A 27988-nucleotide genomic window follows, 5' to 3' on the forward strand; every position below is an offset into this window, starting at 1 on the left:
TGAGCATTGGGGAACCATCAATCCGAAACGAAAGGGCCATTCTCTTTCCCCAAGGAGCCCAACATCCTGATATAGGAGCCAATGGGGAAAGGCTAGCTCTCTTCCTACCTTCAAGGCCCTACTGAGAGCTCACCTCCTCCGGGAGGCCTTCCCAGACTGAGCCCCTTCCTTCCTCTCCCCCTCGTCCCCCTCTCCATCCCCCCCATCTTACCTCCTTCCCTTCCCCACAGCACCTGTATATATATATATGTATATATGTTTGTGCGTATTTGTTGCTCTATTTATTTATTTATTTTACTTGTACATATCTATTCTATTTTATTTTGTAGTATGTTTGGTTTTGTCTCCCCGCCTTTTAGACTGTGAGCCCACTGTTGGGTAGGGACTGTCTCTATATGTTGCCAGTTTGTACTTCCCAAGCGCTTAGTACAGTGCTCTGCGCACAGTAAGCGCTCAATAAATACGATTGATGATGATGATGATGATGACCAGAATTCAGAACGGGAGGGCAGGCATCAATGGTAGAAGAATATGATGATGAAACAATAACATGTCAGACACGGTGAAACCCGTGGGAGCTCAGTGATTCTCCCCCTTCTAGACTGTGAACCTGTTGTTGGGTAGGGACCGCCTCCATTTGTTGCCGATTTGTACTTCCCAAGTGCTTAGTATAGTGCTGTGCACACAGTAAGCGCTCAATAAATACGATTGAATGAATGAATAAATGATGTCATGGGTAAGACAGGAAATGGGGTTTTCAACCTGTGCAGCTGGAGAAATAGGTCCTTGGAGGGGGGCTGCCCACAGAGAGATAATAATCCTGTTTGGGGAGGACTGGGGGAGGCATTCCATCATCAATGGTATTTACAGAGCGCCTTCTGAGGGTGAAGCACTGTACTAAGCGCTCAGGAGAGTCCGACAGAAGATACGTTTGCCGCTCACAGGGTGTTTACTTTTCGAGGGTTGCTCCTTTTGCTTTCACTTCCTGGAAAATAGACTTGGCATTCTCTGCTCTTGTGAGAGGAAATGAAATTCAGCTCTCACAGGGTGGGGTGGGGAGGATGAGTAATGCCCCAGGTGTCCCTCGCGACATGGTGACCTCCTCCCACCCATTAAGCCTCCAGCCCAGGACCTCTACCCCCCAACCTGCCCCACCTTGGGATCACCTTAGCCCAAGTGCCAACAACCACCCGTCTGATTCCCGGCATGAACCCAGGAGAGGCCAAGGATAGGGACTGAGCACCTTGGGGAGTTGGCACGTCCCTGGCTCCCCCAGGAATGGTGGACGTGCCTGCCTCGGATACCGCGGCCACACTGGGTGGGGCAAACTGGAGTGGGGAGGGAGGGAAAGGGAGGTTTCTATCGACCAATCGGAAATATCACAATAAACTCACGTCAAGGTGTGTTTGTTCTCTCTGTCTTTGTTTGTTCTGCAACAACCCCAAGGGTTGGCTTCCCAAGCTAGGCCCAGCTGAGCCAGCCAAGAGGATGGTGGTCTTTCTCGTTCATTCATTCAATCATATGCTTAGAACAGTGCTTTGCACGTAGTAAGTGCTTAATAAATGCCATCGTTATATGCATGCAGAGCATCATCATCATCATCATCATCAATCGTATTTATTGAGCACTTACTATGTGCAGAGCACTGTACTAAGCGCTTGGGAAGTACAAATTGACAACATATAGAGACAGTCCCTACCCAACAGTGGGCTCACAGTCTAAAAGGGGGAGACAGAGAACAAAACCAAACATACTAACAAAATAAAATAAATAGAATAGATATGTACAAATAAATTAAATAAATAAATAAATAAATAGAGTAAAAAATATGTACAAACATATATACATATATACAGGTGCTGTGGGGAAGGGAGGGAGGTAAGATGGGGGGATGGAGAGGGAGACGAGGGGGAGAGGAAGGAAGGGGCTCAGTCTGGGAAGGCCTCCTGGAGGAGGTGAGCTCTCAGTAGGGCCTTGAAGGGAGGAAGGGAGCTAGCTTGGCGGATGGGCAGAGGGATTGGGGACATTCCAGGCCCGGGGGATGACGTGGGCCGGGGGTCGATGGCGGGACAGGCGAGAGCGAGGTACGGTGAGGAGATCAGCGGTGGAGGAGCGGAGGGTGCGGGCTGGGCTGGAGAAGGAGAGAAGGGAGGTGAGGTAGGAGGGGGCCAGGGGATGGACAGCCTTGAAGCCGAGGGTGAGGAGTTTCTGCCTGATGCGCAGATGCGCAGAGCACTGTACTAAGCACTTGGGAGAGTACAGTACAACAATAAACAGACACATTCCCTGCCCGCAACGAGTTTACAGTCTAGAGGGGAAGAGAGACATTAATATAATTAAATAAATGACAGATATATACAGAAGTGCTGTGGGGCTCCTACCAAACTGCTACTTCATTAATACAATCACTCATCATATCTCGACCGGATTACTGCATCAGCCTCCCTTCTGATCTCCCAACCTCCTGTCTCTCCCCACTTCAGTCGTACTTCACCCTGCTGCCTAGATTATCTTTCTACTGAAACGCTCTGGGCACGTCACTCCCCTCCTCAAAATTCTCCAGTGGTTGCCTATCAAACTGTGTATCAAACAAAACTCCTCACTATTGATTTCCAAGCTCTCCATCACCTCGCCCTCTCCTACCTCACCTCCCTTCTCTCCATCTCCAGCCCAGCCCGCACCCTCCGCTCCTCTGCCTGCTAACCTTCTCACTGTGCCTCATTCTCACTTGTCCCGCCGTCGACCCCCGGCCCACGTCCTACCCCTGGCCAGGAATGCCCTCCCTCCTCACATCCTCCCAACTAGCACACTTTCCCCCCTCAAAGCCCTACTGAGAACTCACCTCCTCCAGGAGGCCTTCCCAGACTAAGCCCCCCTTTTCCTCTGCTCTTCCATCCCTCCCCATCACCCCTACTCCTTCCCTCTGCCCTAGAGAAGCAGCGTAGCTCAGTGGAAAGAGCCAGGGCTTGGGAGTCAGAGGTCATGGGTTCTAATCCCGGCTCTGCCGCTTGTCAGCTGTGTGACTTTGGGCAAGTCGCTTCACTTCTCTGTGCCTCAGTTCCCTCATCTGGAAAATGGGGATTAAAACCGTGAGCCCCACGTGGGACAACCTGATCACACTGTAAGCTCCCCAGCTCTTAGAACAGTGCTTTGCACATAGTAAGTGCTTAATAAGTGCCATTATAAAACAAATACCAGCACTCGAACCCATTGCCTCTGACTCCAAAGCATGTGTTCTTTCCACTGAGCCACGTCATGGGTTCAAATCCCAGCTCCGTTGCTTGTCAGCTGTGTGATTCTGGGCAAGTCGCTTCACTTCTCTGGGCCTCAGTTCCCTCATCTGTAAAATGGGAGTGAAGACTGTGAGCCCCACGCGGGACAACCTGATCACCTTGTATCCTCCCCAGTGCCTAGAACAGTGCTTTGCACATAGTAAATGTTATTGTTGTTATTATTATTATTATTATTATTATTATTATTATTATTATTATTATTATTATTATGGGGCCTGGAACCTAGAAAGCGCTTAACAAGTAGCATAAAAGAGAAGTAGCAAGCAGCATAAAGGAGAAGCAGCGTGGCTCAGTGGACAGAGCCACTTTTAGACTGTGAGCCCACTGTTGGGTAGGGACTGTCTCTATGTGTTGCCAATTTGTACTTCCCAAGCGCTTAGTACAGTGCTCTGCACATAGTAAGCGCTCAATAAATACGATTGATTGATTGATTGATTGATTGACAGAGCCCGGGCTTTGGAGTCAGTGGTCATGGGTTCAAATCCTGACTCTGCCAATTAATGATAATAATGGCATTTATTAAGCACTTACCATGTGCAAAGCACTGTTCTAAGAGCTGGGGAGATTACAAGGTGATCAGGTTGTCCCACGGGGGGCTCACAGTCTTAAGCCCCATTTTACAGATGAGGTAACAGAGGCCCAGAGAAGTGAAGTGACTTGCCCAAAGTCACCCAGCTGACAAGTGGCAGAGCCAGGATTTGAACCCACGACCTCTGACTCCAAAACCCGGGCTATTTCCACTGAGCCACTGTGGGAGAGGGAGCGGGGGAAAAGGATACTGGGATGGAGGATGCTGGGACAGAGGATGTGGAGGAAGAAGGAGGTGGGAAGGAGGGAACTGGGGAAGGGAATGTGCCACAGATGACAGGAAGCTCAGGGCTCCTGGCGACCTCTGACTCCAAAGCCCGGGCTCTTTCCACTGAGCCACGCTGCTTCTCCATTGTCGGCTGTGTGACTTTGGGCAAGTCACTTCACTTCCCAGCGCTTAGAACAGTGCTTTGCGCATAGTAAGCGCTTCATCAATGCCATTCTTCTTCTTATTATTATTACTATTCCTCTGGACCTCAGTTACCTCATCTGTAAAATGGGGATTGACTGTGAGCCCCCCGTGGGGCAACCTGATCACCTTGTAACCTCCCCAGCGCTTAGAACAGTGCGTTGCACGTAGTAAGCACTTAACAAATGCCATTATTATTATTATTATTATTATTATTATTATTATTATTGTTATTCTCTGGGCCTCAGTTACCTCATCTGTCAAATGGGGATGAAGACTTTGAGCCCCCCCCCGTGGGACAACCTGATCACCTTGTAACCTCCCCAGCGCTTAGAACAGTGCGTTGCACATAGTAAGCGCTTAATAAATGCCATCATTATTATTAGTAGTAGTATCAAAACCAAAAGCGAGCCAAAGCAGCTGGGGGTGGTGCTGGTGACGTCGCCGTTCCGGCCTCTGCCCCATCGGTTTCGATTCTCGGGCCGTCCCACCCCTGTCCCCTCCCCCTTTGAGGACCAGTGACCGGTGCGGGAAGAGGGGCGAGGGCTAGGAACCGGTGCAAAGACTGGTGACCAGTGCAAAGACCAGCTTGAGGACAAGTGACCAGTGCAGGGAGTGGGGCGAGGACCAGTAACCAGTGCAAGGACCGGTGACTGGTGCAAGGACCGGCTTGAGGACCAGTGACCAGTGCTGGGAGTGGGGCGAGGACCAGTAACCGGTGCAAGGACCAGTGACCGGCACAAAGATCAGCTTGAGAACCAGTGATCAGTGTGGGGAGCGGGGCGAGGACCAGTAACCTGTGCAAGGACCGGTGATCGGTGCAAGGACCGGCTCGAGGACCAGTGACCTGTGCAAGGACCGGCTTGAGGACCAGTGACCGGTGTGGGGAGCGTGGCGAGGACTGGTGACAGGTGCAAGGACCGGTGACCGGTGCTAGGCCCGGTGACCAGTGGAAGGACAGGCTCGAGGACCAGTGACCAGTGTGGGGAGTGGGGCGAGGACCAGTAACCGGTGCAAGGACCGGTGACCGGTGCAAGGACCGGCTCGAGGACCAGTGACTGGTGCGGGGAGCTGGGCGAGGGCCAATAACCAGTGCAAGGACCGGTTTGAGGACCAGTGACCAGTGCGGGGATCGGGGCGAGGGCCAGTAACCGGTGAAAGGCCCGGTGACCGGTGTAAAGACCGGCTTGAGGACCAGTGACTGGTGCGGGGAGCGGGGCGAGGACCAGTAACCGGTGCAAGGACCGGTGACCAGAGCAAGGACCGGCTCGAGGACCAGTGACCGGCGTGGGGAGCTGGGCGAGGGCCAGTAACCAGTGCAAGGACCAGTGACCGGTGCAAGGACCGGCTTGAGGACCAGTGAACAGTGCGGGGAGTGGGGCGAGGACCAGTAGCCGGTGCAAGGACCGGTGACTAGAGCAAGGACCGGTGACCGGTGGAAGGACCGACTCGAGGACCAGTGACCGGTGCAAGGACCGGTGACCAGTGCAAGGACCGGTGACCGGTGGCAGGACCACCTCGAGGACCAGTGACCGGTGAAGGGAGTGGGGCAAGGACCAATAACCCGTGCAAGGACCGGTGACTGGCGCAAGGACCGGCTCGAGAACCAGTGCCCAGTGCCAGGAGTGGGGCGAGGACCAGTGACTGGTGCAAGGAGCGGTGACCAGTGCAAAGACCGGTGACCGGTGGCAGGACCAGCTCGAGGACCAGTGACCTGTGCGGGGAGCGAGGCGAGGACCAGTAACCGGTGCAAGGACCGACTTGAGGACCAGTGACCAGTGCGGGGAGCAGGGCGAGGGCTAGTAACTGGTGTAAGGACCAGTAACTTGTGCAAGGACCAGCTCGAGGACCCGTGACCGGTGCAAGGAGCGGTGACCAGTGCAAGGCCGGTGACCGGTGGAAGGACTGGCTCGAGGACCAGTGATCAGTGTGGGGACTGGCTCGAGGACCAGTAACCACTGCAAGGACCGGTGACTGGTGAAAGGACCGGCGAGAGGACCAAAGCAGAGTCCGGAGGGGTTCCGGGGCCCAGGGCGATGGCGGACCCTGTGGTGTGCAGTTTCCTGACGAAGCTGCTGTGTGCCCACAGTGGCCGCATGGCCCTGCAGGACCTGCCCCGCCACATCGCCCTCCCGGGCCCGCAGCTGGACGACGTGCTGCGGGAGGCCGGGACCGACCACTTCGTGCTGGCCGGAGACGGGCCCGGGGGCGTCGAGGTGGTGGCCGTGTCCGCCGTCCGTCTCTGTCCACGCTACCTGCGCGGGGAGTGTCTGAGCTGCCACCGCCTGCACCTGTGCAAACTCTTCATCCTGGGAAAGTGCGGCCCCAGGCCTCGCCGGTGAGTTGGGGGACGCGGTGAGGGAAGGGAGTAGGCCCGAAAGGACAGAGTCTATCACGTGTTTCCCAACTCCGAGAGTCCAAAGTCCGAGAGGGGCATTGTAACTCCAGGAACTGCCCCGGGATTCCCTGGTGGAGCCCGGGGGGACAGGGGAAAGAGTGATGTCAAGGTGACTGCTCCCATTAGAAGGGAAGATAAGGTGTGTGTGATGTCATTGAATGATAGTTTTCCTCTCCCTGTGGGAAGGAGAGGTGCCAAGGTGAGGTTGGGATGATGTAGGGTGGATTGCTAGAAATTAGGGGCAGAGGGGGAAGAGTCGGGAGGTGGAGGGCCTATGCTGGGTCACTGGAGAGGAGGACAATCGAGGCTGGAGAGAGGAGAGTCCGGGGATGGGGGTCTTACGTTCTGTGCTGGGTCACTGGGAGAGAGTCTGGGATGGAGAGGGGTGATAGCAGATCTCTCAAAAGAATGAAAGACTTACCAGGGCCCTTAAAATTCAGTGACCCGAAACAAATAGATATTTTATCGTATTTTTTACTCATTCATTCAATCAATCAATCAATTGTATTTATCGAGCGCTTACTGTGTACAGAGCACGGTACTAAGCGCTTGGGAAGTACAAGTTGGCAACATAGAGAGACAGTCCCTACCCAACAGTGGGCTCACAGTCTAGAAGGGGGAGACGGAGAACAAAACCAAACATACTAACAAAATAAAATAAATAGAATAGATATGTACAAGTAAAATAAATAAATAAATAAATAAATAGAATAATAAATATGTACAAACATATATACATACATACAGGTGCTGTGGGGAAGGGAAGGAGGTAAGATGGGGGATGGAGTGGGGGATGAGGGGGAGAGGAAGGAATTCATTCATTCAATCGTATTTATTGAGCGCTTACTGTGTGCGGAGCACTGGACTAAGCGCTTGGGAAGCACAAGTTGGCAACATATAAAGACGGTCCCTACCCAACAGCGGGCTTTTATGTACTTACTATGTATCAGGCACTGTTCAAAGCGCTGGGATAGATACAAGATAATCAGTTTGGTCACAGTCCCTGTCCCACATGGGACCCACAGTCTTAATCCCCATTTTACAGATGAGGTAACTGAGCCCCAGAGAAGAGATGAGACTTGCCCAAGGTGACACAGCAGACGTGGCAGAGTGGATTACGTTAAGTGTTTCCCGTGTGTAAAACACTGTGCTATGCACTGGGTAGATACAAGCTAATCTGTTTGAATAGCAACCCCAAACCCAGCAGGCAATTGCCAGAGCTGTGATTAAACTTCTAGACTGTGAGCCCGTTGTTGGGTAGGGATTGTCTCTATCTGTTGCCGAATTGTACTTTCCAAGCGCTTAGTACAGTGCTCTGCACACAGTAAGCGCTCAATAAATACGATTGAATGAACGAATGAATAAATGAATGCTAGTCAGGGGTGTTAGATGCCTTGCTTTGCCCACATTTCCCCACTCCTCAAAAACTAACAACGGTTACCCATTCTTCTCCACATCAAGCCGAAACTCCTGGCCACTGGCTTCAAGGCACACAGCTCTCTCCCTCTATCTTATTCATTCATTCAATCGTATTTATTGAGCACTTACTGTGTGCAGAGCACTGTACTAAGCGCTTGGGAAGTCCAAGTTGGCAACATCTAGAGACGGTCCCTACCCAACAGTGGGCTCACAGTCTAGAAGGGGGAGACAGAGAACAAAACATATTAACAAAATAAAATAATTAGAATAAACATGCCAGCTCACCCCCCACCCTGTTGGTTCCTCTCAAGCTCAACTACTCACCATGCCTCCAGCAGAGGCCCAGAGAGGTCAAGCGACTCGTCCCAGGTCACACAGTGGGCCCGTGGCAGGACTCAATCAATCAATCAATCGTATTTATTGAGCACTTACTGTGTGCAGAGCACTGTACTAAGTGCTTGGGAAGTACAAGTTGGCAACATATAGGGACAGTCCCTACCCAACAGTGGGCTCAGACTCGAACCCAGGTGTCCCGACTCCCATCCCCGTTCCCTTTCACGAGGCCCCACTCGCTCCCCTTCTCTCCTCCCCTTCCTCCATCCCTTTCCAGGGCCCAGTGCGAATTCTCCCACGACATCCACACAGAGGGCAATCAGGCTGTGCTCAAAGCCCACAACCTCAACGGCCTCAACCAGGAGGAACTCCGGATCTTGCTGCTCCAGAATGACCCCTTCCTCCTACCCGAGGTGCGTCTCCACGGGCCTCCCAGGCTGGACCTCGATGCCTCAGGCTGATTCCCCAGGGCCGGGGTGGGGAGGACTGGGCAGGCGGGAAGAAACGTCATGGAGAGACAACGTGGACTAGTGGAAAAAGCACACATCCAGGAGTCAGAGGACCTGGGTTATATAATAATAATAATTGCGGTAGTTGTTAAGTGCTTACTATATACCCAGCACTGTTCTAAGCGCTGGGGTAGGTATAAGGCAATCAGGCTGTCCCACGTGAGGCTCGCGGTCTTAACCCCCATTTTACAGATGAGGTCACCGAGGCCCAAGGTCACACAGCAGACCAGTGTAGGGAGCCGGGATTAGAACCCACGTCCTCTGACTCTGTGTGGCCTGGGGCAAGTCACTTAATTTCCCTACGCCTCAGGTCTCCTGATCCTGCTTGTGAGCCCCAAGCAAGACAGGGACTGTGTCCGACCTAATTAAGTTGCATCTACCCCAGTGCTTAATGATAGCATTTATTGACTGTGAGCCCACTGTTGGGTAGGGACCGTCTCTATATGTTGCCAACTTGGACTTCCCAAGCACTTAGTACAGTGCTCTGCACACTGTAAGTGCTCAATAAATACGATTGAACGAATGAATGAATGAATTTAATGATAGCATTTATTAAGCACTTACTATGTGCAAAGCACTGTTCTAAGCGCTGGGGAAGTTAAAGGAGATGAGGTTGTCCCACAGGGAGCTCACAGTCTTAATCCCCATTTTCCAGATGAGGGAAATGAGGCCCAGAGAAGTGCAGTGACTTGTCCAAAGTCACACAGCTGACAAGTGGCAGAGCCAGGATTTGAACCCATGACCTCTGACTCCAAAGCCCGGGCTCTTTCCACTGAGCCACGCTGCTTCTCTCTAACAGTGTTAGACGCATAGTAAGCGCTTAACAAAAACCATTAAAAAAAAAACAAGAAACGGGGGATCTTGGACTGAGTAGATCTTGGAGTGAGTAGCTGTAGCAGCGTTCATCAAGCTCCCACTCGATGTGGCCCCTGGGAATTACCAAGTTAGGCCCGAAGTGTCTGGTGAGGTGTCGACGGTGGCAGTGGTCCTCGTTCTCCTGATGGAGGAACAATCCCAAACGAATTCATTCATTCATTCATTCAATCGTATTTATTGAGCGCTTACTGTGTGCAGAGCACTGGACTAAGCGCTTGGGAAGTACAAGTTGGCAACATATAGAGATGGTCCCTACCCAACAGTGGGCTCACAGTCTAGAAGGGACTGTGAATAGGTGTCCCGTCCCCGGCCTCCCCCCAGCGCTGTCCCCAGGGCACCATGGGCACTTCCCGTAGCTGGATTCCAGGACAGACCCATCAGGCAGACATCTAATAATTGTGGTATTTGTTAGGTGCTTTCTATGTACTGAGCGCTGGGGTGGATACAGGCAAATCGAGTCAGACACAGTCCCTCTCCCATGCAGGGCTCACGTTCTCAATCCCCATTTTCCAGATGAGGTAACTGAGGCCCGGAGAAGTGAAGTGACTTGCCCAAGGTCACACAGCAGACAAGTGGCGGAGCCGGGATTAGAACCCGGGACCTTCCGATTCCCTGGAGCGTGCCTTAGGCCATGCTGCTTCTCCCATCCACCCCCTGCTGTCCTCGCTGTACCCGGGCTGAGGATGGTGATGATGATGATGATGGTATTTATTAAGCGCTTACTATGTGCAAAGCACTGTTCTAAGCGCTGGGGAGGTTGCAAGGTGATCAGGTTGTCCCACATGGGGCTCACAATCTTAATCCCCATTTTACAGATGAGGTAACTGAGACCCAGAGAAGTGAAGTGACTTGCCCAAAGTCACCCAGCTGACAGTGGGCAGAGTCGGGATTTGAATCCATGACCTCTGACTCCGAAGCCCGGGCTCTTTCCACTGAGCCACGCAGATTCTCAAGGATGCCCTTGCCCGGCTGGAGGGCAGGACTAGAGTCATGGGGATGGAATAGGCTCCCTTTCTCCCCTTCCCTCAGATCGGGGGGACATCCGGCCCCTGTCCCCCACTGAGCAGGGACAGTCCTCGGGCCCCAATGCCGTCAAAGTAGCCACCACCGTGGGTGGGCACTGCCATGTCTGCCGTCCAGCAGCTAATTCGGGGGCCTCGAGACAGGGGATGGGGCGGGAGGTGCCTTCTGATGCTCTCCCTGCCGTCCCTCGCCAGGTTTGCTCCTTCTACAACAAGGGCGAGGGACCCCACGGCTCCTGCCACCTCCAAGGACGCTGCTCCCGGCTACACGTGTGCCGCCACTTCGTCCAGGGGGAATGCCGGTACAGCAAATGCAAGCGTTCGCATGGCCTGGTGGGCCCAGCCACGCTGCAGATGCTGCAGACCCACGGGCTGAGCCCCTCCACTGCCCTGAACATCCAGGCCATCTGCGGGCACCGGACGGCCGAGCTGTTCCGGGAGTTCTTGGAGAAGAGAGGTAGGGGCGGCCGGGAAGTTCGGGGGCCGGGCCGGATGGGGCCGGACTGGACGGACACAGAAGTCCCATCGCCGAGGCTGCTTCTGCAGCCCTTTGTACAGAAAGCTCCTACCTCGGGAACTCACCCTGAACCGCGGAGCCTGATCGGCCCCTTGGCCTCTCCAGCCCAGAACGAGCCCGTTGTTGGGTAGGGACCGTCTCTATATGTTGCCAGCTTGTACTTCCCAAGCGCTTAGTACAGTGCTCTGCACACAGTAAGCGCTCAATAAATGCGATTGAATGAATGAATCCATCTCTGGGAGTGGGACAAGGACATTTGGCGGAAATTTGGGCTGGGTTCCCTTCTGGACAACTGCCCTCATGGTTAGGGATGGACTATCCGTCACCCCAAACTCTCCCCTCTCCATCCCTGATTCTTCCCTCGGTGACCCATTGCAGACTACCTAACACCCTTGACTCTCCCCTCTCCATCCCTGAGTCTCCCTCAGGGACCCAACGTGGACCACCCAACACCCCTGAGTTTACCATCCAACACCCCTGAGTCTCCCTTCTCCAATTCTGATTCTCCCCAGTGACCCAGTACGAACCATCCAACCCCCGATTCTCCCCTCTCCAACCCCCCCGATGACCCAGCGCAAACTATCCAACACCTTTGATTCTCCCCTCTCCCTCCCCAACCTCTCCTACCTACCCATCGTGAACGCGCCGACATCCGTGACTCTCCTCACTGGACCTGGTGGTGTTCCCAGCCCCGCAGCATCTGGAGCAGACTGGACGGGGCAGGGATCCCAGCCTGGGGGAGGGAAGCAGGATCCCCAGTGGGAGGGAAAATCTGCCACTTTGCTGGGGATGGAGGAGCGTGATCTGGCCTGCTCTAAACCCAGAGCGACCTGCGGCCTGGAGAAGATTCATTCATTCATCCAACTGTATTTACTAAACGCTGTGTGCAGAGCACTGTACTAAGCGCTTGGGAAGTACAATTCAGCAACAAATAGAGATAATCCCTACCCAACGACGGGTTCGCAGTCTAGAAGAGGGAGAGTCTGGCGATCCCGGTTAACTCTCTCCCGTTGTTCCGACCCTCCAGCGAGCACGAACAGAGAGAGAAGCCAGATCAGAAAGAGTTGTCAGGACATCCCCTCGGCCTCCAATCCTGCTTCACCCTCCAAGAGTTCATCCCCAAAAGGTGATGGTGGGGCATCATCCTAGGCCTCCGTGGCGGGTGGGTTTGAGAACCGCTCCCTCGCAAGGATAATGGGAGCTCCCCCGTGGGAACCTCGGACCGCTCAAGGTGGGCATGGCATTGGCCGAGTGGCAACCGGCCGGCCTCTCCTGCTGTCCCCACTGACCACCTCCCACTTCCCCCCATCAGCGGGGCAGTCTGGCAGCCCTGCCGAGATGCTGCAAGATCAGGCAGACCTGATCCTACCTGCTCTCCCCGATGGGACCGGGATGGACTATCCATCACCCCAAACTCTCCCCTCTCCATCCCTGATGCTTCCCTCGGTGACCCATTGCAGACCATCTAACACCCTTGACTCTCCGGGTCTCGAGAGTCGGGGAGGGGAGCGTGTGTGTGTGTTTTTTGTGTAGGGTAGGAGCAGGGGGCGGAACGGGGCTTACGTGAGCCAAATGGATGGAAGTCGTGTTAACAGAATGGCATTTTTTTAATTAAGCGCTTACTATGTGCAAAGCACTGTTCTAAGCGCTGGGGAGGTTACAAGGTAATCAGGTTGTCCCACGGGGAGCTCACGGTCTTAATCCCCGTTTTACAGGTGAGGGAACTGAGGCTCAGAGAAGTGAAGTGACGTGCCCAAAGTCACACAGCTGACAATTGGTGGAGCCGGGATTTGAACCCCTGACCTCTGACTCCAAAGCCGGTGCTCTTTCCACTGAGCCAGGCTGCTTCTCTGAAGCCATGACCCTCTGATCTCCCGAGCCGGCAAGGGCTGATTTCTTCCTAGGAGGTAACACCGATCTGGTCTCTGACAGGCCCGAGGCCCGGCTCTGTGGACAAGCCTGCCAGGGACGAGGACAAGAGCAAGAGCGATGACATCTGCCTCTACTACGTCTGGAGATTCTGCAAACACAAGAGTGAGTGGGGGCGGCGGCCACTCTTGAGGGGAGGGGGTGGACTCCCTCGGGCTGGGGTTGTTAGTGGACCACCGGGGTTGGAAGGAACACTTCTTCCTTCCCTCTTCTGGGGTCCAGAGGAAAGACCCTACTCCAAAATGGCACTTGGGCTGGAGACCCTATCCGGGGTCTTGCCGGGCATTCTCCCCACCAGTCAGGCCAGCCCAGATTAGAGGGGAGGGTGGGCCGGGATCTGTCGCAATTGGGCTCGGGTCCAGTAAATGCGGGAGTTCGAGGTGGTCCTCCTGGGCATCCTGACATGTGTTCGGGAGCCTTGCCCCCCTGCCACCATTTTCTGGTCTGGGGGAGGCCCGGGGCAGCCCCATCTTTTCTACCTGCTTATACATTCTTCTCTCACACTAGACTAATAACTCCTCGTGGGCGGGAATCCTATCTCCTCATTCTACTGTACTCTCCCACATGCTCCGCACACAGCGAGAAGCAATGTAGTCAAGCAGAAAGAGCTCAGGCCTGGGAATCAGAGGACCTGGGTGTAATCCCCGCTTCGTCACTTGCCTGCTGTGTTTCCTTGGGCAAGTCATTTGACTTTCCTGTGCCTCAACTACCTCATCTGTAAAATGGGGATTAAGATTGTGAGCCCCACGTGGGACTTGGTGTCCTGTGTAATTAGTAGCACATTCCAGGCACATGGGAAGCGCTTAACAAACCTGACAGTTTAGATCATTAATACCACCGTAAAAATAGGTGCTCGGTTAACTACCACTGATGAATGATTTGGGGAGGAGGGTCGTAGGATGGGTGTGTACAGATGCTGAAGGGGGGCCCTTGTGCTTCAGGGGAAGGATGAGCTCAGTGGCCAGGGTAGCCAAGATGACCGACAGCCCTGAGGAAGAATCCCCAGCGGGTTCTCTGAATGGAGGTTTTCCTCGCGGTCACCCCATCGGCCCTCTGGAAGAGTAGCCATTTATCACAGTTGGTTCTGCGGGCCTGCCAGAATTCACGCAACTCCCTCCTTGGAAAGGATGCCCACCGGGCCTGACGATTCGTTCAAATCTAGGGAATCGATGTGGTCGGAGCCCTCCTGGGTGGGCTCCTCGCTTGAGCCCGGGAGCAGGTGGGGTGCGGGCATCCCAGCCCCCCAAGTTACCTCAGCGCCTTTCCGCCCTGCAGGCTCCTGCAGAAACATCCACTACCACCTGCCCTACTGCTGGCAGGTGAAAGAAGGGGGCCTCTGGAAGAACCTTCCCAAGATGGAGGAGATCGAAAAGGCTTTTTGTGACCCCAACAACGCCAGGTGAAACAGGCCTAGACCCTCTCTGGTCTGCCGCTCAGCCAGGGAAGGCTGGGCCCTCCTCTGACCCTCCCTGACTCCGGGCGGGACCAAATCGGGCCCTCTGGAGCCAGCGGCTACCAGGATGCCCTAGGGGACATGGTTTAGAGATCGGGACAACCCCCCCAAACTTTTCAATTCTCCCTCCACCCTGAGTCCAGCCCAAGTAGGGCCCTTTCTCTGGAAAGTCGGACGGGCCCCAAATCCATGCTCAGGGGTCACAAGAGGCTGCAAGAGTGGGTGGGAGGCCCTCATTGTGGGGGAGAGGTCAAGGAGAGTTGGGGGGCTCAGGATAATACGGTATAATGCCACCGGGGAAGGTGTTCTTGAGAGTGAAAGTCAAGGCCATATCGGATTCCCCGGGAAGCAGAGATCCTGCTGGGACTTAAATCCGATTCTTTTCAGGAAGCAGCGTGGCTCAGTGGAAAGAGCACGGGCTTTGGAGTCAGAGGTCATGGGTTCGAATCCCGACTCCGCCACGTCTGCTGTGTGACCTTGGGCAAGTCACTTCACTTCTCTGAGCCTCAGTTACCTCATCTGTAAAGTGGGGATTAAGACTGTGAGCCCCACGTGGGACAACCTGATCACCCCCCAGCACTTAGAACAGTGCTTTGCACATAGTAAGCACTTAACAAATGCCATCATTATTATTATTATTAGAATCCCAGCTCCATCAGGCCACGCTGCCTCCCTGCTCGCTGACCAACGGCCATCTGTGAAAGAATCAATTGACCCATCAATCAGTGGTATTTCTTGAGCACTTACTGTGCGCAGAGCACTGAACTGAGTGAAGCAACGTGGCCTAGTGATAAGAGCACAGGCCAGAATCAGAGGACATGTGTTCTAATCCTGCCTCCGTCACTTGTCTGCTGGGCAAGTTATTTCACTTCTCTGCGCCTCAGTTACCTCATCTGTAAAATGGGGATTAGGACTGTGAGCCCCATGTGGGACAACCTGATTAATTTGTCTCTACCCCAGTGTTTAGAACAGTGCTTGGCACATAGTAAGCACTTAACATATACCATAATTATTATTATTATTGTAATGCAACAGAATTGGTAGACACATTCCCTGTCCATAGTGGACTTACAATAATAACAATAATAATAATAATGGCGCTTAAGTGCTTACGATGTGAAAAGCACTGTTCTAAGCACTGGGGGCATACAAGGTGATGCCTACACAATCTAGAGGCAAGGTTGTTTCTACCTATTTTGGCGTGTTAGTCAGCCAAATAGCGGGTTGGAGTGTTTTTTTTTTCCCAAACCGTGTCCAGATCTGGAGCCAGTGGAAGGGCAGTTTCAGAAAACTCTAGGAGCCGGAAAACTAGGCTGGGTTTCCTCGGTTACCTAGGTTTTTTGTTCTTTGGTATACATTTTACCTGGACCTGTTCTCTGGGGATTTTCCCCAGCTTACAATGTTCTGGTTGGTTCCGAGTTTTATTTTATTTTATTTATAGTTACTCCTTTCCCGAAGGACTCGCTAGTCTTCCTACCCCCTGTTTATCCCCGTATCAGTGGATGGTGTGCTCCCTAGATAGCAGAATTCCTCAAAACCCCTCTCCTATCCCAACGTGTGCCCAGTCAGCCTCGACGAGGGGGAACCGCTTCTCCAGGGCTGATTCCCGCCTCTCGTCCCTGCAGTCTGGGAAGCCGGAACATCGACTTCCAGAAAATGACGTGCGCGTCGGCACCGGTCAAACGCCTGTCCACCCCTTCATCCGTCCGGAACCCCAGCTTGTCTCTGACGACAAAGTGGCGTTGGTATTGGATGAATGAACATGGCCAGTGGATTGAATACGGGAAAGAAGTGAGTGGGTTGAGCAGAGTCACGGGGCTGTAGCTTCCTTTCCCCAGAGCTGAGTTTTCCAGTCTGCCCAGGGAGGCTGGATTTGCGGGGAAGCAGCGTAGCCAAATGGGAAAGGGAGCGTGAGGCTGGAAGTCGGGGGTCCCCTGCTCTGCCTCCTGTCTGCTGCATGAACTTGGGCAAGTCACTGAACTTCTCTGTGCCTCAGTTTCCTCATCTGTTAAACGGGGTTAACATACCTGCTCTCCCTCCCCCTGTGGGGCAGAGACTGTGTCCACTCTGATGATCCTGTATCTACCCTAGAGAAGAAGCGTGGCTCAGTGGAAAGAGCCCGGGCTTTGGAATCAGAGGTCATGGGTTCAAATCCCAGCCCCGCCAACCGTCAGCTGTGTGACTTTTGGGGAAGTCACTTCACTCTTCTGTGCCTCAGTTACCTCATCTGGAAAATGGGGATTAAAACTGTGAGCCCCCGGTGGGACAACCTGATCACCTTGCAACCTCCCCATCGCTTAGAACAGTGCTTTGCACATAGTAAGCGCTTAACAAATACCATCATCATTATTATTACCCCGAGAGCAATGCGTGGCACAGAGTAAGCACGTAATAAACACCATGATTATTATCATTATTATTAGGAGGTGGGGCTGGGTGATTTAGTCCTTAACCGAGCTGATCACACTCCTCAGGGGTCGACTCAACAAACGGCCTCACTGACCTCCCTGGACCTAGAGACGGTGTTCCTGGCTAATCCGAAAGACACGGTGGATTTCCGGGCTGGTTCTCAGATGTACAAAATTGACTTTGAAGGTAGAGTACGTTAAGCTGCCTCTGGGTTTGCAGACGATAGTGCCGATGGGGTGGGTTGTACTCAAGCGCATATAGAGGACTGTCTCTATATGTTGCCAACTTGTCCTTCCCAAGCGCTTAGTACAGTGCTCTGCACACAGTAAGCGCTCAATAAATACGATTGATTGATATGTGCGATTGACAAAACCAATGAGTGACCTATCAATTTGTCTTCACTGAGGCCTTTAAAAGAAGCTCTCCTCTCTGATCCTGTACTAAATATGCTATGTAGTGATAGATGCCACCATTCTGCCAGGTGTGAAGCAAGGTTTAATAGGCTGTAATTCCTTGGTGATGGGAGTTATCCTGCTTGTGAGGGGGGGTTACCATGGTGATGAGTCCACCCGTCCTCCCGGACAGCGGCCGTTTGTAGCCACTGTAGAGAAGCAGCGAGGATCAGTGGAAAGAACCCGGGCTTGGGAGCCAGAGGTCGTGGGTTCTAATCCCGGCTCTGCCACTTGTCAGCTTGTCTTTCAGACTGTGAGCCCACTGTTGGGCAGGGACTGTCTCTATATGTTGCCAATTTGTACTTCCCAAGCGCTTAGTACAGTGCTCTGCACACAGTAAGCGCTCAATAAATACGACTGATGATGATGTCAGCTGGGTGACTTTGGGCAAGTCACTTCACTTCTCTGGGCCTCAGTTACCTCATCTGTAAAATGGCGATAAAGACTGTGAGCCCCACGAGAGACAACCTGATCACCTTGTATCCCCCCCAGCGCTTAGAACAGTGCTCTGCACGTAGTAAGCGCCTAACGTGTGTTGCCAACTTGTACTTCCCAAGCGCTTAGTACGGTGCTCTGCACATAGTAAGTGCTTAACATGTGTTGCCAACTTGTACTTCCCAAGTGCTTAGTACAGTGCTCTGCACACAGTAAGCACTCAATAAATCAATCAATCATATTTATTGAGCGCTTACAGCACTGTGCTAAGCGCTTGGGAAGTACAAATTGGCAACATATAGAGACAGTCCCTACCCAACATTGGGCTCAATCGTCAATAAATACGATTGACTGAATGAATGCCATCATTAATTGATTTGTAACAGCACGTTACCCATTCCGGTCAGAATATCCTCAACTTTCTCTCTGAGCTCCTTCAGAGATTCCTGTCAGAATATCCTCAACTTTCTCCCTGAGCTCCTTCAGAGTTTTGGCGAGGCTGTCCCCTGGTCCTGATGATTTCTCTACGATTAGGGTATCCCTTTGGTCTTGCCCCCCACAGAGATGGTCCAGAGGAACCTGGTCTTACGGACCAAGCGAGAAGTACGGCGGCGGCCGGAATTCGTGTCCTCCGCGGATGTGGACAACATAAAGAAAAGGTGAGGGCTGAGGGCCCGGATCCCTGCCATCTCTCAGGTGGGTGGGATGATGGCACGGATCCCGTTTGCCTTTCGGGGGGCTCTGTCAGGGTAGCTTGGTACCCCTTAGTAGGCTTGTCCCTTAAGGCCTTTAATCCTTGAAAAATCCCTTCCGGAGCAGGGGCTGATCCTGACTCTGCCGATTTCTCCCGCCAGGTCCCCGGGCTCCTCTGGGCCGGACATTTTGGCAGGAACCTTCCCGGACACCTGGGACAAGAAGGCCGTGCCAGAAGTGGGCTTCAAGGTGCCAGGGGTCGTTCTTTCTGCCCATCCTGGATAATAATAATGGTATTTGTTAAGCGCTTACTATGTGCAAAGCACTGTTCTAAGCGCTGGCGGGGTTACAAGGTGATCAGGTTGTCCCACGGCGGGGGTTTAGTTTTAATCCCCATTTTCCGAATGAGGTCTGAGGCCCAGAGAAGAGAAGTGACTCGCCCAAAGTCACACAACTGACAGTCGGCAGAGCCGGGATTTGAACTCATGACCACTGACTCCAAAGCCCGGGCTCTTTCCACTGAGCCGCGCTGCTTCTCCAGCGTGGATCTGGGGAAATTAATTCATTCAGTCGTATTTAGTGAGCACTTACTGTGTGCAGAGCACTGTACTAAGCGCTTGGGAGGTACAAGTCGGCAGCATATAGAGACGGTTCCTACCCAACAACGGGCTGACAGTCTAGAAGGGGGAGACGGACAACGAAACAAAACATGTGGACAGGTGTCAAAATCGTCAGAACAAATAGAATTAAAGCTATATGCACACCATTAACAAAATAAAAAGAATATAGTAAATGTGTACTAAACGTTTTCCAATGGCTGTTAACACTGTCCAAAGACTGTGAGCCCACTGTTAGGTAGGGACCGTCTCTATATGTTGCCAATTTGTACCTCCCAAGCGCTTAGTCCAGTGCTCTGCACACAGTAAGCGCTCAATAAATACGACTGATCGATTGATTGATTGAAATATTTCCTAACATAGTGTTGTGATGACCCAGCCAAGAGGAAAAAGCTTCAGTTGTATTTTCAACACAGTCTTCTGGGTGTCTCTTAAATATCTGATGCAGAAAGAAATATTTGATGGGTCCTGGTGGTCACACCCCGGTCCCAGACGCTCGGTCTGAGACCAGGGCCGTGGTGGGGGTATTTGGGACCATGGTTGGCAGCCCTCTGGGCACCACTGAGTCAGGGATTCTTAATGCCACTGCAGGGGAGGGCATTGCCTCTATTTATTACTCTATTTATTTATTTTACTATTACTCTATTTATTTATTTATTTATTTTACTTGTACATATCTATTCTATTTATTTTATTCTGCTAGTATGTTTGGTTTTGTTCTCTGTCTCCCCGTTTTAGACTGTGAGCCCGCTGTTGGGTAGGGACCGTCTCTATATGTTGCCAACTTGGACTTCCCAAGCGCTTAGTACAGTGCTCTGCACACAGTAAGCGCTCAATAAATACGATTGATGATGATGATTGCCTCAGGACAGCTGAGAGCAGGGAGCTGGACTGGACATCTGTTGGGTTCAGGCCACTGGACCGAGCATCTGCTGTGGACAGAGTGCCGGACTGGATGCAGGGCCTGACCTAGTGGTTGGAGCACAGGCCTGAGAGCCAGGAGGACCTGAGTTCGAATTCCCATTCATCCATTCACTCATTCAGTCATACGTATTGAGCGCTTCCTCATCATCATCATCAATCATATTTATTGAGCGCTTACTGTGTGCAGAGCACTGTACTAAGCACTTGGGAAGTACAAGTCGGCAACACGTAGAGACGGTCCCTACCCAACAACTGCCTTTGTGACCGTGGGCAAGTCACTTCACTTCTCTGGGCCTCAGTTACCTCGTCTGTAAAATGGGGATTAAGACTGTGAGCCCCATGCGAGACAGGGACGTTGTCCAACCTGATTTGCTTGTATCCCCCCCAGCGCTTAGTATAGTGCCTGGCACAGAGTAAGCGCTTAACAAATAGCAATATTATTATTATAAGAGGTAAGTGCCCTAATCCCAGACCCAACAACTGACTGACCATCTGTTGGGAGAGATGTTGCCAACTTGTACTTCCCAAGCGCTTAGTACAGTGCTCTGCACACAGTAAGCGCTCAATAAATACGATTGATTGATTGATTGATTGAGAGACAGACATAAAGATCCTTAGATTGGGCGGGAAAACCAGAGCTCTGTACACAGTAGGTACCCAGTCCAAGGTCCTACACATGAATGGTTCAGAATATAGTGTTAATTTTGATGGATCCCTGCCCCCGTCCCTCCTCCCCCCGGGTGCGGCCCCCCTCCCGGCCCCTGGCCCCAGTTGGGGTCATTCATTCATTCATTCATTCACTCACTCAATCAATCAATCAATCGTATTTATTGAGCGCTTACTGTGTGCAGAGCACTGTACTAAGCACTTGGTAAGTACAAGTCGGATAGATAATAGAGGAGCATTGGGACCTAGTGGCCTAGTGGCAGAGAAGCAGCGTGGCTCAGTGGAAAGAGCCCAGGCTTTGGAGTCAGAGATCCTGGGTTCAAATCCCGGCTCCGTCAACTGTCAGCTGTATGACTTTGGGCAAGTCACTTCACTTCTCTGGGCCTCAGTTACCTCATCTGGAAAATGGGGATTGAAAATGGGGATTCTTCGTCCCTTCAAGGCCCTACTGAGAGCTCACCTCCTCCAGGAGGCCTTCCACTCATTCATTCATTCAATCGTATTGATTGAGCGCTATTTATTTATTTATTTATTTTACTTGTACATATCTATTCTATTTATTTTATTTTGTTAGTATGTTTGGTTTTGTTCTCTGTCTCCCCCTTTTAGACTGTGAGCCCACTGTTGGGAAGGGACCGTCTCTCTATGTTGCCAATTTGTACTTCCCAAGCGCTTAGTACAGTGCTCTGCACATTGTAAGTGCTCAATAAACACGATTGATTGATTGATTGATTACTGTGTGCAGAGCGCTTGGGGAGTCCAAGTCGGCAACGTAGAGAGGCGGTCCCTACCCAACAACGGGCTCACGGTCTGGAAGGGGGAGACCGACGACAAAACAACGCACGTAGAGAGGTGACAAGACATGTTTGTGTCGCTCGTCTTCCCAGTTAGTGGACCTGGCTGCCAGCACCCCAGAGCACCAGAAAGTGGTGAAACAGTTTCAAGAGACCATGAGCCGCTTCACCGTCCGCAAGGTGTGGAGGGTTCAGAATCTGGCCCTCTGGCAAGTCTTCCAGTGGTACGTGCCCTCCCGCCCGCCCCCCGGCTCCCCCAGCCCTCCGCTCCTTCACTCATTCCATCCTATTTATTTATTTGCTTTTTTAATGGCATTTGTTAAGCGCTTACTATGTGCAAAGCGTTTATTGAGCACTTCCTGGGGGCAGAGCACTATACTAAGCGCGCGGGAGAATACAATATAACAATCAATCAATCAATCAGTCGTATTTATTGAGTGCTTACTGTGTGCAGAGCACTGGACTAAGCGCTTGGGATGTCCAAGTTGGCAACATATAGAGACGGTCCCTACCCAACAGTGGGCTCACAGTCGAGAACGATAATGGACCCATAAAAATAAACGGACCCATTCCTTGCCCACAACAAGCCTACAGTCTGGGGGGGGAGACAGATATTGATATAGGTAAAAAAAATTACACAGATGAACATAAGTGTCGTGGAGAAGCAGCGTGGCTCAGTGGAAAGAGCCCGGGCTTTGGAGTCAGTGGGCATGGGTTCAAATCCCGGCTCCGCCAATTGCCAGCTGTGTGACTTTGGGCAAGTCACTTCTCTGTGCCTCAGTTACCTCATCTGTAAAATGGGGATTGACTGTGAGCCTCCCCGTGATCACCTCGTAGCCTCCCCAGCGCTTTGAACAGTGCTTTGCACATAGTAAGCACTTAACAAATACCATTATTATTATTAAAGCCCAGGCCTGGGAATCATAACGACCTGGGTTTTAATCCCAGCTCCGTATTTATTGAGTGCTTAGTACAGTGCTCTGCACATAGTAAGCGCTCAATAAATACGATTGATGATATGTCTGCTGCGTGACCTTGGGCTAGTCACTTCACTTCTCTGGGCCTCAGTTCCGTCACCTGCAGAATAAAATCTGCAAAATGAAAATAATCTGCAAAATTAAGAATGTGAATCCCACGTGGGACAGGGACTGTGTGCCACCTGATTAACTTGTATCTAAACCCCAACGTTTAGAACAGTGCTTGGCCCGTGGTAAGCGCTTAACAGGTAACTTAGTATTAAAGGGAGTAAGTCAGGGCGACCCACGGTGGAGTGGGGGAAGAGGAGAGAGGGGCTTATTCAGGGAGGGCCTCTCGGAGGAGATGGGCCTTCAGTAAGTCGTCTCCCAACCCAAGCCTGGGGTTGGCGGTGAATGGGGAGGACCAATATTTAGCCTGAGTCCCAAAGGGGTGGGTCCGGCCGACCGATGCCATTCATTCAGTCGTATTTATTCATTCATTCATTCATTCAATCGTATTTATTGAGCGCTTACTGTGTGCAGAGCACTGTACTAAGCGCTTGGGAAGTACAAGTTGGCCACGTCTAGAGACGGTCCCTACCCAACGGCGGGCTCACAGTCTAGAAGGGGGAGACAGACAACAAAACAAATTAACAAAATAAAATAAATAGAATAGTAAATATGTACAAGTAAAATAAATAGAGTACCGGCTTCACTTTAAGGGTCAGTTCTGAATAAGGCGGGACAGGGGATTCCGTAATGCAGACAGGAGACCAAAGCCGATACTTCGGCTGCTTTAATACTAGGAACTTCCAAATTCCCTTAGGGCCAAGTTAGATTGCATTTCTGTCCCCTACATTAAGAAGCCCCTGTTGACTTAGTCTTCAATCATTCATTCATTCATTCATTCAATCGTATTTACTGAGCACTTACTGTGTGCAGAGCACTGTACTAAGCGCTTGGGAAGTACAAGTTGGCAACATATAGAGATGGTCCCTATCCAACAGCGGGCTCACAGTCTAGAACAGTGCCAGTGAGGAAAACGGACCCGGGGGCACCACAGGGAGACCCTGCGTCGGGTGGACCCCCGTGGGCCTGCAGGGACGACCCCAAAACTCCGGCTGTGGGCTTTGCCGGGGGCTCAGAGGACGGTTCTGGCCGCAGGCAGAAGGAGCAGATGCGGAAGGCGAACGGAGGCAAGGAGGTAGCAGAGAAACTCCTGTTCCACGGCACAGCCCCTGCCCACCGGGATGCCATCTGCCACCACAACTTCGACTGGCGGATCTGCGGGACCCACGGCACGCGCTACGGGAAAGGTTGGCCCGGCCGGGTTGACGGAATGGCGGGAAGGGCCCGGGCGATGAAATAGAAGAGCGTGGAAGCTTCAGGATCAATCAATCAATCAATCGTATTTATTGAGAGCTTACCGTGTGCAGAGCACTGCACGAAGCGCTTGGGAAGTACAAGTTGGCAACGTATAGAGACAGTCCCTACCCAACAGTGGGCTCACAGTCTACAAGGGGGAGACAGAGAACAAAACTGAACATATTAACAAAATAAAATAAATAGAATAGATAGGTACAAGTAAAATAAATAAATAGAGATGTGATAGTGTGTGTGTCACATAGAGATGAGCACCTACACACATTCTGGATGGAGCCGGGGAGGGGGAACACTTACTTGGAGCGGAGGTGCCATCCCCTCCTGGGTGACCTTGAGCGAGTCATTTAACGTCTCTGTGCCTTAGTTGTCTCATCTGTAAAATGGGGATTCAATGCCCGTTGTCCCTCCTACTTAGACTGTGAGTCCCACATGGGACAGGGACTCTGTCCCTAGCTGATGGACTTGTGTCTACCCCGGTGATTAGAACAGACCTTGACACATATGAAGTGCTAAACACCCCCTCCCCACCCTCCCACCTTATCTCCTTCCCCTCCCCACAGCACCTGTATATATGTTTGTAAAGATTTATTACTCTATTTTACTTGTACATATTTACTATTCTATTTATTTTATTTTGTCAATATGTCTTGTTTTGTTGTCTCTGTCCCCCTTCGAGACTGTGAGCCCACTGTTGGGTAGGGACCGTCTCTAGATGTTGCCGACTTGTACTTCCCAAGCGCTTAGTACAGTGCTCTGCACACAGCAAGCGCTCAATAAATACGATCGAATGAATGAATGAATGCATGAATGAGCCCGCTGTTGGGTTGGGACCATCTCTATATGTTGCCGACTTGTACTTCCCAAGCACTTAGTACAGTGCTCTGCACACAGTAAGCGCTCAATAAATACAACTGAATGAATTAATCAATCAATCAATCGTATTTATTGAGCGCTTACTGTGTGCAGAGCACTGTACTAAGCGCTTGGGAAGTCCAAGTTGGCAACACATAGAGACAGTCCCTTCCCAACAGTGGGCTCACCGTCTAAAAGGGGGAGACAGAGAACAAAACCAAACATACTAACAAAATAAAATAAATAGAATAGATTTGTACAAGTAAAATAGAGTAATAAATATGTACAAACATCTATACATATATACAGGTGCTGTGGGGAAGGGAAGAAGGTAAGATGGGGGGGATGGAGGGGGGACGAGGGGGAGAGGAAGGAAGGGGCTGAGTGTGGGAAGGCCTCCTGGAGGAGGTGAGCTCCTCCTCACCTAGGAGGAGTGAATTAGTGAATGAAACAAATATAGTAACTAGTAATAATAATAACAATAATCCCCATGCAGGGGATTGGGGAGGTGAGACCCCTCCCTCACAAACTCCCGGGTGAGACTGGGTTGGACTCTTGGCCCCTAGACGTTCCCCCGTCCCCCCCCAACAAACGTTTACCTTGTTCCCACCCCCCTGCCTTCCTTCTCCCCGCATCCCAGGCAGCTACTTTGCCAAAGATGCCAGCTACTCCCACAACTACTCCCAGGCGGGCGTCAGCGGCAACAACGACGTCAAGACCATGTTCCTGGCCCGCGTCCTGGTGGGGGATTTCACGCTTGGAAACCCTACCCTCGTCCGCCCGCCCCCGCGGCCCGAGGACCCCGGCCGCTTCTACGACAGCTGCGTGGACTGCACTCCGACCCCCGCCATCTTCGTCATCTTCGAAAAGCACCAGATCTACCCAGAGTACATCATCGAGTACACCGCAGCCACGAATTGCGTCCTCCAGTGAGGCTGGCTTTCTCCCAGTCGCCGCCATACTCCCGCCATCGTCCACACCATTCCTCTACCCTCCTGGTCCTAATCGGCACAACCACGAGGCTCCCAACATCTCCCACCCCCTTTCTGCTCCTCGTAGGTCCCGCCAGCACAACTACAAGACTCCCAGCATCCTCCAATCAATCAATCAATCAATCAATCAATCAATCAATCGTATTTATTGAGCGCTTACTGCGTGCAGAGCACTGTACTAAGTGCTTGGGAAGTACAAGTTGGCAACATATAGAGACAGTCCCTACCCAACAGCGGGCACACCGTCTAAAAGGGGGAGACAGAGAATAAAACCAAACATACTAACAAAATAAAAATAAATAGAATAGATATGTACAAGTAAAATAAATAGAGTAATAAATATGTACAAACATATATACATATATACAGGTGCCTCATCTGTAAAATGGGGATGAAGACTGTGAGCCCCCCGTGGGACAACCTGATCACCTTGTAACCTCCCCAGCGCTTAGAACAGTGCTTTGCACGTAGTAAGCACTTAATAAATGCCATCATTATCATTATTATTATTATTATTGTTACAGTGCTCTGCACACAGTAAGCGCTCAATAAATACGATTGAATGATTATTATTATTATTATTACAGTGCTCTGCACACAGTAAGTGCTCAATAAATACGATTGAATGATTTTTATTATCATTATTACAGTGCTCTGCACACAGTAAGTGCTCAATAAATACGATTGAATGAATGAATGAATGAATTCCAGTGAACTCCAGTGGCCCCGTTCAAAGGGAAGGGGCTTGGGCCGGCCCACTTGGGCTGGCCAGGGGCTCAAGGCTTACTTTCCTTCCCCAGATGGTTCAATATTGTTCGATATTCGTATAGGGGAGGGACACCGGGGGAGAGTCGAGTTCCCCAGCTCCCGGCCTCCTCAACACCAACACCACTGGTTTTTTTTTTTTTCTGTCATCTGTTCATTCATTCATTCATTCAATCGTATTTATTGAGAGCTTACTGTGTGCAGAGCACTGGACTAAGCACATAAAACTCTGGGCAGGCCAGGCCAGTCCAGAGGACGTCTAATCTCCCCCCGGGATGCCGGGATGCCGCGACGGAGCAGGTCCCACAAGGTCCCGCTGCCACCGTGGGCCCCAGAGCGGAGGCAGGGAGGCCCCGAGTCCATATCTGCTCTTTTTAGGGTCACAATAGGCTTTTTCGATGGCCTCCGTAGCCTCAAAATCCTTCCATGCGGCTCCATCCTGGAACTGCCGGCGATACGGCAGGTGAAAATGAACTCGGAAACACTTGTCTTGGTTGAGTACCATGAGTAGAGTACTTAGAGTACTCTACTTACCATAGAGTACTTAGCATGAGTACTCTATGCTAAGTGCTGGGGTAAATTCAAGTTAATCAGTTAGGACGCAATCTCTGTCCCAAGGGGACTCACAGTCTGAGCAGGAGGGATAACAGGTACTGAATCCTCATTTTACCAACGAGGAAACTGAGGCCCTGAGAGTCAAACGACGGGCCCAAGGTCACCCAACAGGTAAGCGACAGTGCCTGGATTCGAAGCCAGGTCCTCGGACTCCGAGGCCCGAGCTCTTTCCACTAGGTCTTTTTTTTTTTTAACAGTATGCATTAAGCCCTTACTATGTGCCAAGCACTGTATTCATTCAATCGTATTTATTGAGCGCTTACTGTGTGCACAGCACTGTACTAAGAGCTTGGGAATTCCAATAGAGACGGTCCCTACCCAACAGCGGGCTCACAGTCTAGAAGGGGGAGATGGAGAACAAAACAAAACACATTAACAAAATAAAATAAATCGAATAAATATGTACAAATAAAATAAACAAATAAATAGAGTAATAAATACGCACAAACATACAATCCAAGCCCTACACGGGGGTCCCAGTCTTAATCCTCATTTTATAGATGAGGTAGCTGAGGCCCTGAGAAATTCATTCATTCATTTATTCATTCATTCATTCATTCAATTGTATTTATTGAGCGCTTACTGTGTGCAGAGCACTGTACTAAGCGCTTGGGAAGTCCAATAGAGACGGTCCCTACCCAACAGGGGGCTCATAGTCTAGAAGGGGGAGATAGAGAACAAAACAAAGC

General features: G+C 51.5%; 1 protein-coding gene across 1 annotated transcript; it reads left to right on the top strand.

The window, feature by feature from the left end:
• The first annotated feature begins 4835 nt into the window (after nt 1-4835).
• On the top strand, nt 4836-26063 carry LOC119935208 (zinc finger CCCH-type antiviral protein 1-like). Its single transcript, XM_038754867.1, has 13 exons — nt 4836-6628; nt 8718-8853; nt 11043-11304; nt 12392-12490; nt 13297-13398; nt 14569-14692; nt 16372-16537; nt 17221-17341; nt 18605-18701; nt 18897-18984; nt 21830-21960; nt 23857-24008; nt 25568-26063. The coding sequence occupies exons 1-13, from the start codon at nt 6327-6329 to the stop codon at nt 25858-25860; spliced, it is 2073 nt and encodes a 690-aa protein (XP_038610795.1). The 5' UTR covers nt 4836-6326; the 3' UTR covers nt 25861-26063.
• Nucleotides 26064-27988: the final 1925 nt, after the last annotated feature.

This window comes from Tachyglossus aculeatus, chromosome 11, assembly GCF_015852505.1.
Source record: "Tachyglossus aculeatus isolate mTacAcu1 chromosome 11, mTacAcu1.pri, whole genome shotgun sequence".
NCBI classification, from domain to species: Eukaryota; Metazoa; Chordata; class Mammalia; order Monotremata; family Tachyglossidae; genus Tachyglossus; species Tachyglossus aculeatus.

Excerpts from the sequence above, each read along its gene's own strand:
- LOC119935208 (XM_038754867.1), top strand. The coding sequence starts at position 6,327 with ATGGCGGACCCTGTGGTGTGCAGTTTCCTGACGAAGCTGCTGTGTGCC. Across the intron at positions 12,491-13,296 it reads CAAGAGTTCATCCCCAAAAG|GCCCGAGGCCCGGCTCTGTG; the intron begins GTGATGGTGGGG and ends GGTCTCTGACAG. Across the intron at positions 21,961-23,856 it reads CTCTGGCAAGTCTTCCAGTG|GCAGAAGGAGCAGATGCGGA; the intron begins GTACGTGCCCTC and ends TTCTGGCCGCAG.